Here is a 17944-nt window from a genome sequence, read left to right as displayed (position 1 = left end):
AGTACATAACATAGGACCAAAAGTTAAGGGACAATTCATTTTTAAGAGCTTTCAGGGCCGAGTGCAGTGGCTCACGCCTGTAATCCCAGCACTTTGGGAGGTCGAGGCGGGTGGATCACAAGGTCAGGAGATCAAGACCATCCTGGCTAACACGGTGAAACCCTGTCTCAACTAAAAATACAAAAAATTAGCCGGGCGTGGTGGCGGGCACCTGTAGTCCCAGCTACTTGGGAGGCTGAGGCAGGAGAATGGTGTGAACCCGGGAGGCGGAGGCCGCAGTGAGCTGAGATTGCACCACTGCACTCCAGCCTGGGCGACACAGCGAGACTCCGTCTCAAAAAAAAAAAAGAGCTTTCAGGTAGAATTAGCCTAAAAGCTGCCATGTTACATTTTAAATTTCATTCTTACCCAAGTCTTCGAAACCGCTCTGCTTGATAGGGTGCAAAATATTCAGGCAAGCTTTCACTAATGTAGAACTCAATTTTACTTGAAATCATATACTGGTGAGCAAGTAACTGTAGTTTCCTTATTCGACATCTCTCCACCATTTGAAGGACAATTTCTTGTGGAAATTGGCAAAATCTGAAAGCAAACACATTTTTATATTTTCTGAACAATTTCTGCAGAGGGTTTCTAGATGCTAGCATCTCATTCTTGCAGGTAAGAAGCATTAACCACACACCCACTTTGAACAGGACAGTCTGTAGGTACTGATGGTACAAAGATGCCTGCGACATGATTCCTGTTCTCTCGAGCTTTTCTTGTTGGAGCTGAAGCTTGGAATTAAAATTTGATTTGATCTGCCTGTAACCCTATAGGAATCATACTCTTGGCAGCTAGTAAATGGTCTGATGTGAAACCTGCAGTTTTTCATAAGATAAATCAATCTTATGAGGCGGCACCAGTGGGCAGGATGGAGCCAAAGGATTTTCCACAGGAACTCAAATGCTTAAGGGCCCCAAGGTATCAATATTTAAGGAGCGCCTGCCTTTCACGCATAGTGGTCTAGGGAGACAAGCCTATGCTATGGGCCATGCTGGAGCTTCTTTGCTCAAAAGTGACGTAACTTTTTTTTTTTTTTTTTTTTGAGACAAGGTCTTGCTCTGTCACCCAGGCTGCAGTGGTGTGATTATGGCTCACTGCATCTTCGATCTCCTGGGCTCAAGTAACCTTCTTACCTCAGCCTCCTGAGGAGTTGGGACCACAGGCATGTGCCACTGTGCCTGGCTAAAATTTTGCCCAGGCTGGTCTTGAACTCCTGGGCTCAGGGGATCCTCCCCCTTCAGCCTCCCAAAGTGCTGTGATTACAGGTGTGAGCCACTGGGCCCAGCCCAAAAGTGACACAACGTATTAAAAAACTAAGAGTTGGGTAGAGAATACAGCAGTCAGCAAAGACCCCACACTGCTTCCAAAAATGCAAAGGTTCAAGACAGGCACATTTGGGGCAGGAGGGCAGCTGGCACAAACTGGGAAACCGAGCAACTTTTGAAATGAAATTCTTTAGTCTTTCATGTCAGTAAAGTGCTGCTTTTAAATGCAGGACACATATATTATCACTCATGGCGAGATTATCTGAACATAAGGACAATAAGTAATCTATTAGTTAAAAATCTTTATTAAAAAAAAAAAAAAACAAAACTCCAAAACTGTTTAAAGAAAACCAAGACAACCGGCAAAGCTTTGAAGTTGTATACAGTCATGCACTGCATGAGACAGTGGTCCCATAAAATGACAACACTGTATTTTCACTTAGCTTTTCTATGTTTAGATACACAGATACCTACTTGTGTTACACTTGCTACTGTGTTCAGCACTGTCACGTGCTGTACAGGTTTGCAGCCCAGGAGCAACAGGCTATGCCACAGAGCCTAGGTGTGTAGGAGTAGGCTGTACCATCTGGGTTTGAGGGCACTCTAGGTGTTCGATGAAATCGACTGATGATGCATTTCTCAGAATGTCCCCATGATTGAGTGGTGTAGGACTGTACTTTAAAAAATCCTTCCAAAAAGGGCCTATCATTTAGCTACTCAAATGTAGCTGATGAACACTTTATAGATGAATCAAAAATACCTTTCAAGCTGCATATAAAAAGAAACCACACAGCTAAAAAGGCTAGTATGCATTTATCCTTTCAAGATAAATTGACAGATATAGATTTTTTAAAATAAAAATACTTGGACAACCGAAAAAATGGATGCCCAGGGGCTACGGTTGGTGCAAACTTTATGGTTTCTTGGAAAAACGTCTTGCTCTGAAGGGTTTAGGCTCTCTGAATTCTGAGGTCACATGAATGGCACGGGGGTCTCCCTGGATCTCTTTAACCACCCCTTCAGTGTCTCTTCTAGAAGTGCATCAATCTATGCCCTGAGCTCCGATGTAGAGGGTCCTACATTTTCTATGACCTGTGGTAACAGGGTGCCTTGTCCTGTCATTGGGACCGGCTTCAGAGTATCCTCCTTTGTCTTTCTGCGATGTGCCTGACCTCAGGGAAGTCAAGAGACCCTGAGCCAAACCCAGTGGGAGTCTGTGGTGACCAAGGGCACACAGATCCTTTTCTTGGGTACATCCTCTGAAAGCACGTTACTGAAGTGAGTGTAGGTTATGCCCTTTAAAGCAATACCATGTCAACGCACAAGAGAACCATACTGGTGTGATTTTTATAATTATTACCAAAAAGGGTGGCTGTGTGTATACTCGAGAACCTTCAGTCCCCAAATAACACGGAACACGTGCAGTGAGCGTACAGGACCCCTGCAGAGGGGATGCTCCTGCCTGAGAGAGGCATGAGCAGGCTCATGGGGAGTCTGGGAGGAGAGGGCGGAGCGCTGGGCTGCCCCCGTGGGTGTGCTCCTCCTCCTGCCCTCCAGCCACAGGCTGGACCCTGTTAATGCTGCCTGCATGGGCAGTGCATCGGCCATGGCCTGGGCAGTATCAGGACGCTGGCTCGCCTGCAATCCCAGCTCTGCGGGTGACAAAGGCGCTGTCTGGCCCCTTCTGCTTGACTCTTGCTTCATTTCTCAGTTCATTCAGAACTCACTTCCGGGAAATGCATGGACAGGGGGTCTTATTTGTTGCGTCTCCTCAAAAACTCCAAAAGGAAAATACATTTTAATTGTAAATGAGATTTACACTCAATTTTCAGCAACATGACTTCTGAATAAAAGCAAGATACAATTATATGATTGAATTTAAAATGCCATACATATTTACACATTCGCGGGTTAGGAATAAATAGTAACTTCTCAGTCTTGAAAGCAAGTCATGAAGAGCACAGAGCTGACGAGGTGGGATGGGGTGGAGGGTGGGTTTTTATTCATGTGACTGAGGGTGGAGGGCAGATGCCAAGTGAGTGCATGAAGGGGCTCAGCTGTAAAGACCAAAGCAGCAGAGGCAAAAAGACTTCAATGTTTTGGGAAAATAATCAAGCAAAACACTCATCTAATGAACATTTGTTTTGAGACAGCGTCTTACTTGGTCACTCAGGCTGGAGTGCATGGCTGTCACAGCTCATGGCAGCCTTGGACTTCTGGGCTCAAGGGATCCTCCTGTCTCAGCATCCTGAGTAGCTGGGACTACAGGCGGGAGCCACTGTGCCCAACTGAACATTTTAATAAAAGTATACGCGTGTTTAAGAGAAATGTGAAAGACATATCTTTTGGTTAAAGCTTGGTGTCACATAAAAGCAGTTAGACACACACTCTTTCGGCACAGGAGCCCAACTGTAAAAGCAAAAAAGGCTGCACGCACAATCTCTGCACAGAAACTGGATGAGAATGTGCAGCCCAGCGTGTGATCAGGAAGTATGGTTAGACAGTTACGGGGCCTCATTTCTCTTCCTTCTCCTCCACATTTGCACATTTTCTTAAGGGAGTGTGGGTGAATGTTATAAGGAAAAGAAGGTCAACACATTTTCTTTAAAAATATAAACAGAAAGAGATGCCCGACACTGCACTGCACGCTGACATCCTTGGTCCTGATGTCTGAGTGATAGTAAAATCTGAGGCTTTGAATGAAAGGAGCACCTTTACCCTCCTCAGGGACCTGAGGCTGCCTCCCAGCCCAAGCCCCGCCCCGTCCAGCCCTCACCTAGGTGATCGCCACCCACTGACGGTTGGCGCATGGATCATGAGCTCCCGGGCACTGAAGCCGTCTTCGTGTCCAGATGAGCTGACGACTACAAATCCAATCTTGTGGGGCATTCTGCACGTTTGGGCTGTTTATAAGAGCAGGAAAGATTTCTTTAAAACAAAGGAATTCACTAACACATGGACATTTAAAGGGTTAGTTCATGCCTTGCTAACACACACAATAATGCACTAAGTATTCAGAATTTTCCCATCTCTTTGAAAGAGTCTATTATTTTTTTTTTGTTAAACACTTTTTATAGATGCTTCTGATTCTGTTTAAGGTATCATTTAAGTTATCTTGACTTTTCCCAAATGTGTGTCCAAAAAGTTTGACCAGTGCTGTGGCTTGTGCTCCCCAAAAGGATACGTTAAAGTTCCACCTGTGGTACCTGTAAATTGACCTTATTTGAAAATAGGGTCTTTGTAGGTGTGATCTAGTTAAAATGAGGTCCTCGGGGTGGGCCCAATCCAATGTGATTTTTAAGAAGGGAAGAGACACAGCCATACAAAGGGAAAGCGCCACGTGGTGACAGAGGCAGAGACCGGAGCGACGCATCTCTAAGCGGGCCAGCCAAGGACGGCCGAGGATGGCCAGCAGGCATCCAAGGCTAGGAAGAAGCCAGGAGGGATCCTCCCCTACAGCCTCCAGAGCGAGAGTGCAGCCCTGTCCATGCAGCCATCTGACTTCTGCCTCCAGAATGAATTTCTGGTGTTTTAAGCCATCTACTTTATGATATTTTGCTATGTCTAGAATATAAACACAAACTTCTTTCTATTAGTTAGGAAACTAATACAACCAGTACGTTAATTAGTTATACAATACCAAGGGGAGAAAGGCAACGTAAGCGCTAGCATAACAACTGCTAAATGAACGCGTATGACCAGAAGGAAGAGCAGGAATGACAGGCAGGCATATTAAGTATAAAAACGTTCACGCAGAGTCAGGTTGAGGGACTGACTCACAGGACATTGAGCCCAATTTGCTCAGGGACTCTGGGTTACTTTTCAGTTACTAAGCCAGTCAGATTCCTCCTAAGTAAGCCAATTTGGGTTAGGTCTAAATCATCGGGGGAAAAAAGGCTCCTCACTAAACCAGGAGAAAGACTCCATCAGAAAGTTTTCTGGGATAAGATAAACTATTAACTGAAATTCCCAATAGAAGGTAACATATAAACATACCCCCACATAAAACTGTACGTATTTTGACATGCTTGATGCGTGATCTAGATCTTTCTTTTACTTTCATTGAGAATTTGAAGAGAACCACTTCAGTATATTAATTGTTGGCTGGCATTGCTAATGTTTCTTGGAATGTATGAACAAAAGCACTAAAATAGAATGATAAACCATCATTGAGATTCTAGTTATTTTTTGCAGAAAGTTCACTGCAAGATGTTACTGTATATTAAACGAAAACTAAACCAACCCAGAAAATAATTTTTAAAAAGCCCCCCAAAACAGGATGAGGCTGGGTGTGGTGGCTCACGCCTATAATCTCAGCACTTTGGGAGACCGAGGTGGAAGGATCACTTAAGCCCAGGAGTTCGAGACCAGCCTGGGTAAGACAGTGAGACCCCATTTCTAAAAAAGCAAACAAAAAAAGAGTTTTGAAAGGATGAGTGTGATTTAACCCACTGTTAGCTGCACAGCCCCCCTGCACTCTGGACACCCTATGACAGAAACGCACAGCCCATGGTTCCCACTCCTTTGTGACCTGGCACTTCTGGGTCACGTGCTTTTCCCTTGGCCACAGCATCTCTCTTCACCCACTCCCCACCCAACGGTGTGCCAGGTCTTATCAGGCCCACCCTTCCTTCCCATCCCACGGTCTTTTCTAGACAGCAACCGCCTGGTATCCCCACCTGAAGCGCCTCCCTCAGACAAGTCCTAAGTTCCTATTGTGTGAACGCGCCTCAGGCCCAGCTCCAGTCATCTCCATCCATGTCCTAACTCCAGGGCTCTCGGTGGGCTCCCCATCTAGGGATCAATGCGCCAACTCTCCCCTGACCCTCACTTCTTGTCCTGAATTCTGAAGTCCAGCCAAACAATCAAAGCTCAAAGTTAATACCCTTCAGCTCTGAAGCCCTCCAATCCTTTCATCATCTTTTTTTCCTTTTTTGAGACAAGAGTCTCACTCTGTCACTCAGGCTGGAGTGCAGTGGCGTGATCTTGGCTCACTGCAACCTCTGTCTCCCTGGTTCATGTGATTCTTGTGGTTCAGCCTCTCAAGTAGCTGGGATTACAGGCATGCACCACCATGCCTGGCTAATTTTTTTTTTTTTGGTATTTTAGTAGAGACGGGGTTTGCCATGTTGGCCAGGTTGGTCTCGAACTCCTGGCCTCAAGTAATCTGCCCGCCTTGGCCTCCCAAAGTACCAGGATTACAGGCATGAGCCACCATGCCAGGCCCCTTTCATCATCTTTAAGGGCAGGGCCTGTCACTCCCTATTCCACCTTGAAAATAGCTCTTGTGCTCAGGCTGTTGGGTTCCAGTCTCCATTTTTTTTTTTTTTTTGAGAGAGGGTCTCACTCTGTCACCCAGGCTGGAGTGCAGTGGCACGATCTCGGCTCACTGCAACCTCTGCCTCCTGGGTTCAAGTGATTCTCCCACCTCAGCCTCCCAAGTAGCTAGTATTACAGGTGTGTGTCGCCACACCCAGCTAATTTTTGTATTTTTAGTAGAGATGGGGTTTCATGTTGGCCAGGCTGGTCTCGAACTCCTGACCTTAGGTGATCCACCCGCCTCAGCCTCCCAAAGTGTTGGGATTACAGGCATGGCCATTACGTCCAGCCCCGATTTTTTTGTTTGTTTGTTTAATATAGGTTCTCGCTCTGTTGCCCAGGCTGTACTGCTGCAGTGGCGTGATCATAGCTCACTGTAACCATGAACTCCTGGGCTCAAATGATCCTCTTGTTTCAGCCTCCTGAGCAGCTAGGACTACAGGCACATGCCACCATGCACAGCTACTTTTTTTTTTTTTTTTGTAGGGATGGGGTTTCACTGTGTTGTCTAGGCTGGTCTTGAACTCCTAGCCTTCAGTGATCCTCCCACCTTAATGTCCCAAAGTGTTGGGATTACAGGTGTGAGCCGCCGAGCCTGGCTAGTCTCTGAACCTAACCAACACTCTCTGTTATGGCTCGAAGACGTAAACATAGGACCTTTTCAGTCAAACAGAAGGGTGTTTCCAGTATGCTATACTGCCCCCAACAAATCTAAAACAAAGTACTGGCATTTAAGAACCAGCTAAGAGACATGCACAGGCACTGTGGAGGCAATGCTATTACCTCAGTCTGGTATTTGAAATGGATTCCTTTTTTAGTCTACCGTCTCCCAAAGACCTTCCAGTTGTACCCTAGGGTCCCCTCTGTGTAAACCTTCAAGTGTTACATAAGATACTTGGAATGTCACTGAAGGATGCCACTTTTAGGCTCTATAAAAATCACCATTAACAATTTGGGAAAAAGCAAAGCTCTGTTGAACGTCCAGTTATTGGCTGGTCTTCCTCACCAGAGGCATGATGGATCCCCGTTGTCCCAGGGACAGCCATCGGCATCCCGACAAGTGCCAGAGTACATCTCTCCCCAGGCAGCGATGACTCCATGGCGGTCTCATCCCTCACTACACTTTTCCTAGTGCTGGCATGGTAAAAGGCAATTAACTATAAATTAAACGGAAACTCAGTGTAGCAACTTCCATTTTGTTACAAGACTAGGAAACAAAACTTGTTTCTGATTTTCTTTTTAAGAAGACTTTTAAGTGTGACCGCGCGCGGTGGCTCATGCCTGTAATCCCAGCACTTCGGGAGGCCGAGGAGGGCGTATTACTTGAGGTCAGGAGTTCGAGACCAGCCTGGCCAACATGGTGAAACCCCGTCTTTACTAAAAATAAAAAAATTAGTCGGGCTACTCGGGAGTCTGAGGCAGGAGAATCGCTTGAACCCGGGAGGCGGAGACTGCAGTGAGCTGAGATCGTGCCATTGCACTCCAGCCTGGGCGACAGAGTGAGACTGTCTCAAAGGCTTATGGGTTTCTGATCAAGTCATCTTATCGACTGAAAGGGCTTCAGAGAAATCTGAACTTAAGTGCAAACAAAACAAAACAAACCCAAAAACAAAAAACAACCATCAGACTTTAATCTCTACAGGGACAGAGCAACTTTCCTCAAACTTTTGCTCAGCAGAACACATCTGAAACTGGCCCGCTATGTGCTACGCATCCAGAAGAGGAAAAGCCGGATCTGAAAACAATATTCCACGCTAAATGGGCCGTCCCGGCCGGGGCAGGCGCTCCCAGCACCCGTGCTGAGCTCCCCGGCATCCGGCACGACGGGGCCGCGCCGGCTCTTCGGTGACAGCAAGGCCGGCATCTAGCTCCACACCGTCCGCGCTTGCACCGCGCACCCAGGCTTCGTACCCAGCTCCCAGGTGGGGACCGCGCCCCCGCGGCGCCCGCGCCCCGCTCCCCACTCCGGCCCTGGCCCGGCGCCGCAGCGGCCCGGAATGTACCTGCTTAGACGGAAGGGCCCCGACTGGCGCTGCCGCGGCCCCGGTGGAGAGGGCGGCTGGGTCGCAGCGGTGCCGCGGCCCGGGGAGGCGGCCAGGCGGCGCCTCAGCACCCGGACCCCAGGGGCGGGCGGGACCCGGCTCTCGTGGACTTCCTCGGCAGCCGCCGCTTCCTCAGACGGAACTCAGGGGGCGCCCCTTCCGCCGCCCCAGGCCGCCTTGCACCCCAAGCTGCTGCGGCAGTGACAGGGAAAAAGCAGACCAGGCCGCGTCTGCCCATCGCCCCGGCCGCAGCCGCCGCTCTCATGACAACCAAGCCCAGCCCTGGGCCAGGGCCTCTGCGCGTGCGCGTGCGCGACCCCGCCCCGCCCCAGGCCGCGCCTGCGCACAAGGGGAGGGCTCCGCTACTCTGACCCTCAGGGTCTTGTAGTTTCCGGGGCCACGGCACCTGGGCACACCAGGTGGCGTCGCGCCTTTGCTTTCCTGAGCCTTCTGAGTAAGGTAATGTGGTTTCCGTGGGGCGACGCCTGCGCACAAGACCACGTCGGGCCTCACTTTTCCCAGGCCTTCTGGGTAATGTAGTTTCCGGGATCGGCGCCCGGCCTGTGCCAGCTTGCAGAGCTCACCAGGTGCAGACCCCTGCGGCCAGGCAGAGGACGGATCTGAGCAGCCGGGCAGCGGGTGCCGCCGCCTGCGGGACCCAGAGGGCTTGAGGACATCTGCAATGCTCCAGAAGCCCAAGAGCGTGAAGCTGCGGGCCCTGCGCAGCCCGAGGAAGTTCGGCGTGGCTGGCCGGAGCTGCCAGGAGGTGCTGCGCAAGGGTTGTCTCCGCTTCCAGGTGCCTGCTGGGCTGGGCGGGGACGGCCCGCCGGGGAGGCGTGTGGGGAGAATAAGAGGTGCCGCTTTTCCTCTTGCAAAACGGAGGGTGCAGGCGGCGCCCGGGGCGGGTAGTTTTCGTTCGCCTCAGCCGCTAGGACCCCGGGCCCCCGCAGCCTGGGGTTCCTGAGCGTGGCTTCAGAGCGCAGGGGGTTGGGGGGCGACCTGGATCACCCCTTCCCTCTTCCCACCTCTCGGGCAGGACAGCCCTGTATCAGAGCTAGGAGACCCGGGTAGAGTGCCAGGTACTGGCACGCGGGGTCACGACTGCTCTGCCTGTCCAGCCTCAGCTTCCCCTTGCGTAAAATGAAAGGCTTGGCTAGGTGGGCTCTGCAGGCCCTTCCAGCCCTCGCAGCTGGGGATTGCAATCGTCACCTTATTCTAGGTTGGTTTTCTTTTTAGACCAGTACTAGGGTTACCAGGTGTGCATTGCCGGGGTCGGTGCGGGTGGGGTGGGAGTTGCCATAAAATGCCTAAAACTGACCAGTGCAGAGTAACAGGGAACCAGACTCCAACAAATTAACAGTGCCACGTGCCGGTCACACTTGTGCACAGAAGCAACCAACCGTTCTCCTTAGTGTGCCAGCACCGCTCTGGCGGCTGTGTGCTGGGGATGGTGGTGTTCAGCTCCTGGCAGCAGGGAGGCGGCGCTGTCAAAGACAGGCTCTATTTGAAGTGCCCTCAGGAGCTCATTTAAAAAGGGTGAATCCTGTAGAGCCAGCAGTCACTACCTGATGTATGTTTTTCCTGACTCTTCGTATTTTAGAACGGCCCGCAGTCAGGCGCCCTTGCTCCCGCTCCCTCATCCTTGCCTGGGCGTTGGAGCGACTGTGGCATACAGGCGGCAGCCTGAGCCTGCCTCTTTAAAGACAGCTCATTCTGGTCGTTTGTGAGGCCTGCAGATGCAAAGCCCTCGTCTTGAGACCCTTCCTCCTCCTGTTGCTTCTCCCGTCCCTGCAGCTCCCTGAGCGCGGTTCCCGGCTGTGCCTGTACGAGGATGGCACGGAGCTGACGGAAGACTACTTCCCCAGCGTTGCTGACAACGCCGAGCTGGTGCTGCTCACCTCGGGCCAGGCCTGGCAGGGCTGTGAGTGGCAAGGACTTTGGAGGTGGGCGGGAAGCTGGCACTCTCGGAGGTCCTGGGGGCTTAGCTCCGGGTGCCCATCAGGGTGGGGAAGGGTCCCCCTTGCTGTGAACTCTCGGGTCTCAAGGAGGAAGCCCTCTGGAGGCAGAACTGGTCAGCGTCGCTTAGGTGGCAGAGTCCTCAGTCCTCTCGTTCATGAACCCAGCTGTTCAGTTGGTTGTCTTTTTCTTCAAAAAATCTTGTAATTTTATTTGCGTTCATTTGAGGTGTCCTAGCAATTCCCAAGAGCAGAGGGAGGGCTTAGGGGTTGGGCCTGCACGGTTTCATGGGGAAGGTGGAGCCAGAAAGAGATGCTGTTCTGTTCTGCTGGGCTGAGCACACTTCTAGAAGGACGAGGTGGTGGTTTGTGGGATGCTCTCACGTTGTTCTTGGTTGGTGTTTGCTGAGATGCTGTCCTCAGGGCTCAAGTTTGGGGGCAATTGCTTTGAGAGGTGGTTCTTTAGGGATATCTGTATTGAAGCCTCAGGACCCAAAGTCCTGCCTTTCAGAACCAGCTGAATGCCAAGGTCTGTGCTTGTTTGACGCCCGTAAAAGAGAGCTTTTGGCCACTGGGGCAGGAGATGCCATCATGTGCCTTTACCTGGGAGGGTCGGCCAGTGTTGTGCAAATGGGGTTAGGCTCCAGGAGATGCTTCTGGCGGCCCAAGAAGGACATGGGTGCTCTGAGGGATGGAGCTCTGGCTCCTTGGCCTAAGGGACAGAAAGAGAGAAGTCGAAGAGTAACGTCCATGTCGCCACCTCCCTGGCTACAGTGTTGGGGGCTCCACTGTCAGCATCGAGGGGTGACGCCTCTGGTGTGTGCTCCAAGGTTGCAAGCCCCCTTTCTCCACCGGGCCTTGTGCTTTTAAAGGAGGCAGTCGGAAAATGTATCACTGTGATGCCCCCTGGGGTGGCCCCTGCAGGAGTTGGGGGCTGGGCAGGGGTGTGCTCAGGGTATGCCTCACCTTTGGATGTTATCTTCTTTCCCATTTCAGAGCATAGTTGAAAGACAGCAGAGCAGGTTGCTCTCTCTCTGTCTCTCCCTGCATCTCTCAGTCTCTGTCTGTCTCCTCTGTCTGTCTCTGTCTCTGGCTCTCTCTGTCTGTCTCTGTCTCTCTCTCTGTCCTTCTTTTCTCTGGTGCTTTATCCCCCTCTCTTCCCTGAGACCACTAGTCCTCCTCCTTGTTAGACTTAAAACAATTTTTTTTCTTTTCTTTTATTAAAACATTGAGATGGGGTCTCCCTCTGTTGCACAGGCTGGTCTCAAACTCCTGGGCTCAAGAAGTCCTCCTACCTTGGCTTCCCAAAGCGCTGGGATTACAGGTAGGAGCCACTGTGCCTGGCCAAAATATTGTTTTATTTATATTTTGAGACTTTGTTGCCCAGGCTGGAGTGCAGTGGCACAAACATGGCTCACTGCAGCCTCGACCTCCATATTTCAAGTGATCCTCTCACCTCAGCCTCCCAAGTAGCTGGGACCACAGACATGCACTACCACGTCTGGCTAATTGTTTTGTATTTTTTGTAGAGATAGGGTTTCGCCATGTTTCCCAGGATAGTCTCACACTCCTGGGCTCAAGCTGTCCTCCTGCCTTGGCCTCCTAAAGTGCTGGGATTACAGGTGTGAGCCACCGTGCCTGGCCTAAACCGTTTATTTAGACATAATGACAGATTCCCAGGAAGTTGCACAGATAGGAAGGTCCCATGTACCTCTACCCTTTCCCTCAAAGGCAACATCAGATACAACCATGGTACAATATAAAACAGGAACACCGACACTAGTGCAATGTGGGTGTTGTTCTGTCATTTCTCCCCATGTAGATTCCTGTGACCAGCATCAGGGTCAAGGTACAGACCTCTCCCATCCATCACTCAAGGTTCTCCCCTTTCTAATCCTGCCTACCCCTATCCACCACCAATCCCTAGCCCGTAGCAACTGCTCATATGTTCTCCATGTCTATAATTTTGTCATTGAAAGAATATTAGGGGCCAGGTGCGGTGGCTCACACCTGTAGTCCCAGCACTTTGGGAGGCTGAGGCGGGTGGATCACCTGAGATCAGGAGTTCAAGACCAGCCTGGGCAACATGGTGAAACCCCGTCCCTACTAAAAATACAAAAATTAGCCAGGTGTGGTGGCGGGCGCCTGTAATCTCGCTACTCGGGAGGCTGAGGCAGGAGAGTCGCTTGAGTCCAGGAGGTGGAGGTTGCAGTGAGCTGAGATTGTGCCATTACACTCCAGCCTGGGTGACAGGCTGAGACTCCGTCTCACCAAAAAAAAAAAAAGAATATTAGGTAAATGGAATCATAAAGTATGTGACCTTTTGGGATGAGCCTTTTTCACTCCACATAAGGCTCCTGAGATGCATGTAAGTTGTGTGTATCCATAGTCCCTTCCTTTTCATTGCTGAGTAGCATTCCATGGTTTGGTTTTACCACAGTTTATTCAGCCATTCGCCTGTGGAAAGATATTTTGTTTGTTTCCAGTTTTTGTCTATTACAAATAAAGCTGCTCTGGCCAATTATGTACAGGTTTTTCTTTTTTCTTTCTTGTTTTCTTTTGAGACAGGGTCTCACCCTGTCGCCCAGGCTGGAGTGCAGTGGTGCAATCATAGCTCAGTGTAGCTTTCACTTTCTGGGCTCAAGCAGTCCTCCTACCTCCACCCCTGAGTAGCTGGGACTACAGGGGTGTACCACCATGCCTGGCTAATTTTTGTATTTTCTGTAGAAACAGGGCTTCATCGTGTTGCCCAGGGTGGCCTTGAACTCCTAGGCTCAAGCGATCTACCCGCCTTGGCCTCCCAAAGTGTTGGGATTACAGGCGTGAGTCACCGCACTGGCCATCTTGACAGGTTTTTGCGGGATGTAGGTTTTCATTCCTCTGGGGAGAATGCTCAGGAGTACAGTGCTGCATTGTGTGGTGTGTGTTTAGTTTCTGAAGACAAGGATGTCCACTCTTGCTGCTTCTGTTTAACATGGTACTGCCGGGTCTAGCCAGGACATTTAGGCAAGAAAAATAAAAAGCATCCAGATTGGAAAGGAAGAAGTGAAGCTATCTCTATTTGCAGATCATATGAAATTGTATGTAGAAAACCCTAAGGAATCCACTAAAAAATGATTAGAACTAATCATCAAGTTTAGCAAGGTTGAAGGATATAAGATCAATATGCAAATATAGAAATACACTTACAATGAACAATCTGAAAATGAAGCAGAAAATCATCCCATTTACATTGGCATCAAAAAGAATAAAATACTTAGGATAAGTGTAACAAAAAATTGTAATACTTATATTCTGAAAACTGCAAAATGTTGTTGAAAGAAATTAAAGTTTTGAATAAACGGATTAACATCCCGTGTTCATGGATTGGAAAACTTAACATTGTTAAGACGGTGGGACTCCCCAAATTGACCTACAAATTCAACACAATCCCTGTGAAAATTCCAGCTGGTTTCATTGTAGAAATTGACATGCTGATTCTAATCCATAGTTCATATGGAATTGCAAGAGACCCAGAATAGCCAAAACAACCGTGAAAAAGAACATAGTAGGAGGACCCACATATTCTGATTTCAGAACTTAGTACAAAGCCACAGTAATCAAGACTGGCACTGGTACAAGGACAGATATATAGATCCATGGAATAGAACAGAGCACCCAGAAATCTATGTATCTGTGGTCAGGATGCCAGGACCATTCAATGGAGGGGGAAGAGTAGTATCTTCAACAAATGGTGCTGGGACAACTGCATATTCACATACAAAAGAATGAAGTTGGACCCTTAGCTGGTAGCTTATACAAAAAGTACAGTAAATGAAAGACCTAAATGTAAAAGTTAAAAATATAAAGCCCTTAGAAGAAAACGTAGGGATAAGTCCTCATCACCTTGGATTTGGCAAAGGATTCTTAGATTTGACACCAAAAACATGAGCAGCAGAAGAAAAAACAGATAAATTGGGCTTCATCAACATTAAGAACTCTGGGCCGGGCATGGTGGCTCACGCCTGTAATCCCAGCACTTTGGGAGGCTGAAACGGGCAGATCACTTGAGGTCAGGAGTTGAGACCAGCCTGGCCAACATGGTGAAACCCCGTCTCTACTAAAAATACAAAAATTAGCCGGGCATGGTGGCAGGCGCCTATAATTCCAGCTACTCAGGAGGCTGAGGCAGGAGAATTGCTTGAACCCAGGAGGTGGAGGCTGCAGTGAGCCAAGATCACACCACTGCACTCCAGCCTGGGCGACAGAGCGAGACTCCATCTCAGAAAAAAAAGAAAAATTAAGAACTTTGTTGCTTCAAAGGACACCAGGAAGGAGGCTAAAAGGCAGCCCACAGAATAGGAGAAAATAGTTGCCAATGATATGTCTAATACGGGACTTACATCAGAATATATAAAGAATCCTTATAACTTAATAGTAAAAAGGTAACCCAATTAAACATGGGCAGAGGTTCTGAAAAGAAAGAAATGTCTCCAAGGAAGATATTCAAGTGGTCGTAAGCACATGAAAAGGTGCTTGAGATCATCAGTCGTCAGGGAACTGCAAATCAAAACCACAGTGAGATGCTGCTTCACACCCACTAGGATAACAACCAGTGTGGGTGAGGATGTGGAGCGGCTGGAACCCTCAGGCCCCATTGACGGGAAGGGAAAACGGTGCAGCTGTTGTGGAAAATAGTCTGGCAGTTTCTCAACGATTACACAGAATCGCCATGTGACCCAGCAGCTCCACTCCTAGGTATGTACCCAAGAGAAATGAAAACACATCCACACCAAAACTTGTCCGTGAGCGTTTACAGTAGCTTTATTCATAATAGCCAAAAGGTGGAAACCACCCAAGTCTCCAGTGATGAACACATGGATAAACAGAGTGTGGCACATCCATACAATGGAATTACTCACTATGAAGAATGAAGAGGAATGAAACACAGCATGGCCGAGCCTTGAAACCATGCCACGTCAAGAAGCCTGCACATACAGTAGGGTTCCATTCATAGGAAACATCCAGAACGGGGATGTTAGAGAGATGGAAAATAGATTAGTGGTTGTTTAGGGTTGGGGGTGGGGTAGAGGGGAGGGAGGTTGGTAGCTAAAGAGTATGAGGTTTCTTTTTGAGGTGGTGAAAATGCTCTGAAATTGACTGTGGATGTGGCTGCACAACTCTGGGAATATAATAAAATCCATTGTATTATACACTTTATTTATTTTATTTATTTTTTTTGAGACGGAGTCTTGCTCTCTCCCCAGGCTGGAGTACAGTGGCGCGATCTCAGCTCACTGTAACCTCCGCCTCCTGGGTTCAAGCGATTCTCTTGCCTCAGCCTCCCGAGTTGCTGGAATTACAGGCATGTACCACCACGCCCGGCTAATTTTTGTATTTTTAGTAGAGACAGGGTTTCACCATGTTGGCCAGGATGGTCGCGATCTCCTGACCTTGTGATCTGCCCGCCTCGGCCTCCGAAAGTGCTGGGATTACAGGCGTGAGCCACCGTGCCCGGCCTCTGAATTGTACACTTTAAATGGGTGAATTGTAAGGAGTGTGAATTATATTTCAATAAAGCTACTTAAAATAAAGAAAAGAAACTGCCAAGTTGTATGCTAGAGTGGCCATCTTACCTTTCCACTGCGCAGTTTCTGTGCAGCCTCGTCAGCTTTTGGCGCTGTTGCTATTTTTAATTTTAGCCATTCTGATTGCAGTGTGGTGATGTCTCATTGTGCCCTTAATATGCATTTCCCTAATGGCTAACAGTGCTGACTATCTGAATATCTTTTGTAAAAATAGAGACAGGGTCTCACTCTGTTGCTTAGGTTGGAGTGCAGTGGCAATCATGGCTCACTGCAAGCCTGAACTCCTGGGCTCACGTGATCCTCCTACCTCAGCCTCCCAAGTAACTGGGACTACAGGTGTGCACCACCATGTGCAGCTAATTATTATTATATTTTTTTAGAGATGGGGTCTTGCTTTTTTTTTAAGAGATGGGGTCTTGGTTGCCAGGTTGGTCTCAAACTCCTGCCCTTAAGTGATTCTCCCACCTCGGTCTCTGAAAGTGCTGGGATTACAGGCGTGAGCCACCGCGCCCAGCCCTAAATATCTTTTTATGTGCTTATTTGCCATCTGTAGATTCTCCTTGGTGAAGTGTTTCTTCTTATCTCTTGTCCATTTTCTAATTGGATTATTATTTTTTTTACTGTTGCGTTTTGAAAGTCACCCCCCCGCCCGCCACCAAAATACCTGGACATGAGTTCTTTGTCAGACATGTGGTTTGCAAATATTTACCCTGTGGCTTGCCTTTTCATTCTCTTAAGAGCATTTTTTTGCAGAGTAAGAGTTTTTAGTTTTGAAGAAGCTCAGTGTGTTGATTTTCTCTTTTATGCAGTGCTTTTGATGTTAGGTCTAACTACTTCCACCAAGTCCTCACTCCCCAGCATGTCCTCCTGTTTTCTTCTGACCCGCTGATGTGATTGTGAGACTTTTCTCATATGGTGGATCGCACTGATCGCTTTTCAGGTGTGAACCAGCCTTACCTTCCTACTTGGCCGTGGTGATACTTCTTTTTGCATGTTACTGAGTTCTCTTTGCTAACATTTTGTTAAGGTCCTGGGTAGACTTTGCTTTAACTTCCTATTAAGAGCCTGCCCGGAGAGCTCGCTGCTTCAGGGAGTTGTGAAAAGGCTCCAGGAGAGAGTAGGAAAAGTGATAGGAAGAATCTGAAAGCAAGGTCTCCAGGAAGGGCCAAAGGAGGGGTGCATGGTTTGGAGGGGAGGAGGCCAAATGGGAAAGCAGCCGTCTCTTGGTGCGCTTTCGTCTGTCTTCTAAAGCACACCCCGCCCCTTCTTCCTCTGTCCTCATGCCACCCTGGTGCATGGTCCCCAGCTGTTGGTGTCAGGGCAAGGACAAAGACCAGGGACACCTTGAGTCTGAGTCCTGGTGATTGCCAGGCCCTGGGGAATGGGGGAAGATGTGGTCAGAGGCTCTTCTTGTGACCAGGGCAGGGTGTGTCTTCTGCTGGACTGGCACCTTTTTGTTTGTCCCGTTGGTGGCAGATGTGAGTGACATCGGGCGCTTCCTCAGTGCATTTCACGAGCCGCAAGTGGGGCTCATCCAGGCCGCCCAGCAGCTGCTGTGTGATGAGCAGGCCCCGCAGAGGCAGAGGCTGCTGGCTGACCTCCTGCACAACGTCAGCCAGAACATTGCGGCTGAGACCCGGGCTGAGGACCCGCCGTGGTTTGAAGGTGCGTGGGGGCTGCAACTGGCAGGGGAGAGGCTTCTTCGGAGCCTGAGGTGCCAGGAGAAGTTGGGTTCCAAAAAGTCCCCAGTG

General features: G+C 49.1%; 2 protein-coding genes across 7 annotated transcripts in view; one reads left to right on the top strand and one right to left on the bottom strand.

The window, feature by feature from the left end:
- CEP104 (centrosomal protein 104) overlaps nucleotides 1-9053 on the bottom strand; it is a 43988-nt gene extending 34935 nt beyond the window's left edge. The window contains exons 1-3 of one of the 3 annotated variants that reach the window (XM_024254754.3): nucleotides 7636-7871; nucleotides 4087-4213; nucleotides 409-582 (exon numbers count right to left, since the gene is read on the bottom strand). In XM_024254754.3, coding sequence (XP_024110522.2) covers nucleotides 409-582; nucleotides 4087-4213; nucleotides 7636-7729 — 395 coding nt within the window. In that variant the 5' untranslated portion in view covers nucleotides 7730-7871. Of the gene's footprint in view, nucleotides 1-408; nucleotides 583-4086; nucleotides 4214-7635; nucleotides 7872-8632 lie in introns of those variants that run through there. The other 2 variants (XM_024254767.3, XM_054542374.2) reach the window with 2 other exon arrangements.
- Nucleotides 8992-17944, top strand: part of DFFB (DNA fragmentation factor subunit beta) — a 37964-nt gene continuing 29011 nt past the window's right edge. For 2 of the 4 annotated variants that reach the window (XR_010136975.1, XM_024254779.3), the window contains exons 1-3: nucleotides 8992-9467; nucleotides 10466-10592; nucleotides 17670-17858. Coding sequence is in view for 2 of the 4 variants with exons in the window: in XM_024254779.3 (XP_024110547.2) it covers nucleotides 9354-9467; nucleotides 10466-10592; nucleotides 17670-17858 (430 nt within the window). In the remaining 2 variants the exon portion in view is untranslated. The remainder of the gene's footprint in view (nucleotides 9468-10465; nucleotides 10593-17669; nucleotides 17859-17944) is intronic. The other 2 variants (XR_008517257.1, XM_063715575.1) reach the window with 1 other exon arrangement.

The sequence above is a fragment of the Pongo abelii genome, chromosome 1, assembly GCF_028885655.2.
Source record: "Pongo abelii isolate AG06213 chromosome 1, NHGRI_mPonAbe1-v2.0_pri, whole genome shotgun sequence".
Taxonomy (NCBI): Eukaryota; Metazoa; Chordata; class Mammalia; order Primates; family Hominidae; genus Pongo; species Pongo abelii.
Note: the sequence above shows the minus strand (reverse complement) of the source record. Positions and strands in the feature narration are given on the sequence as shown.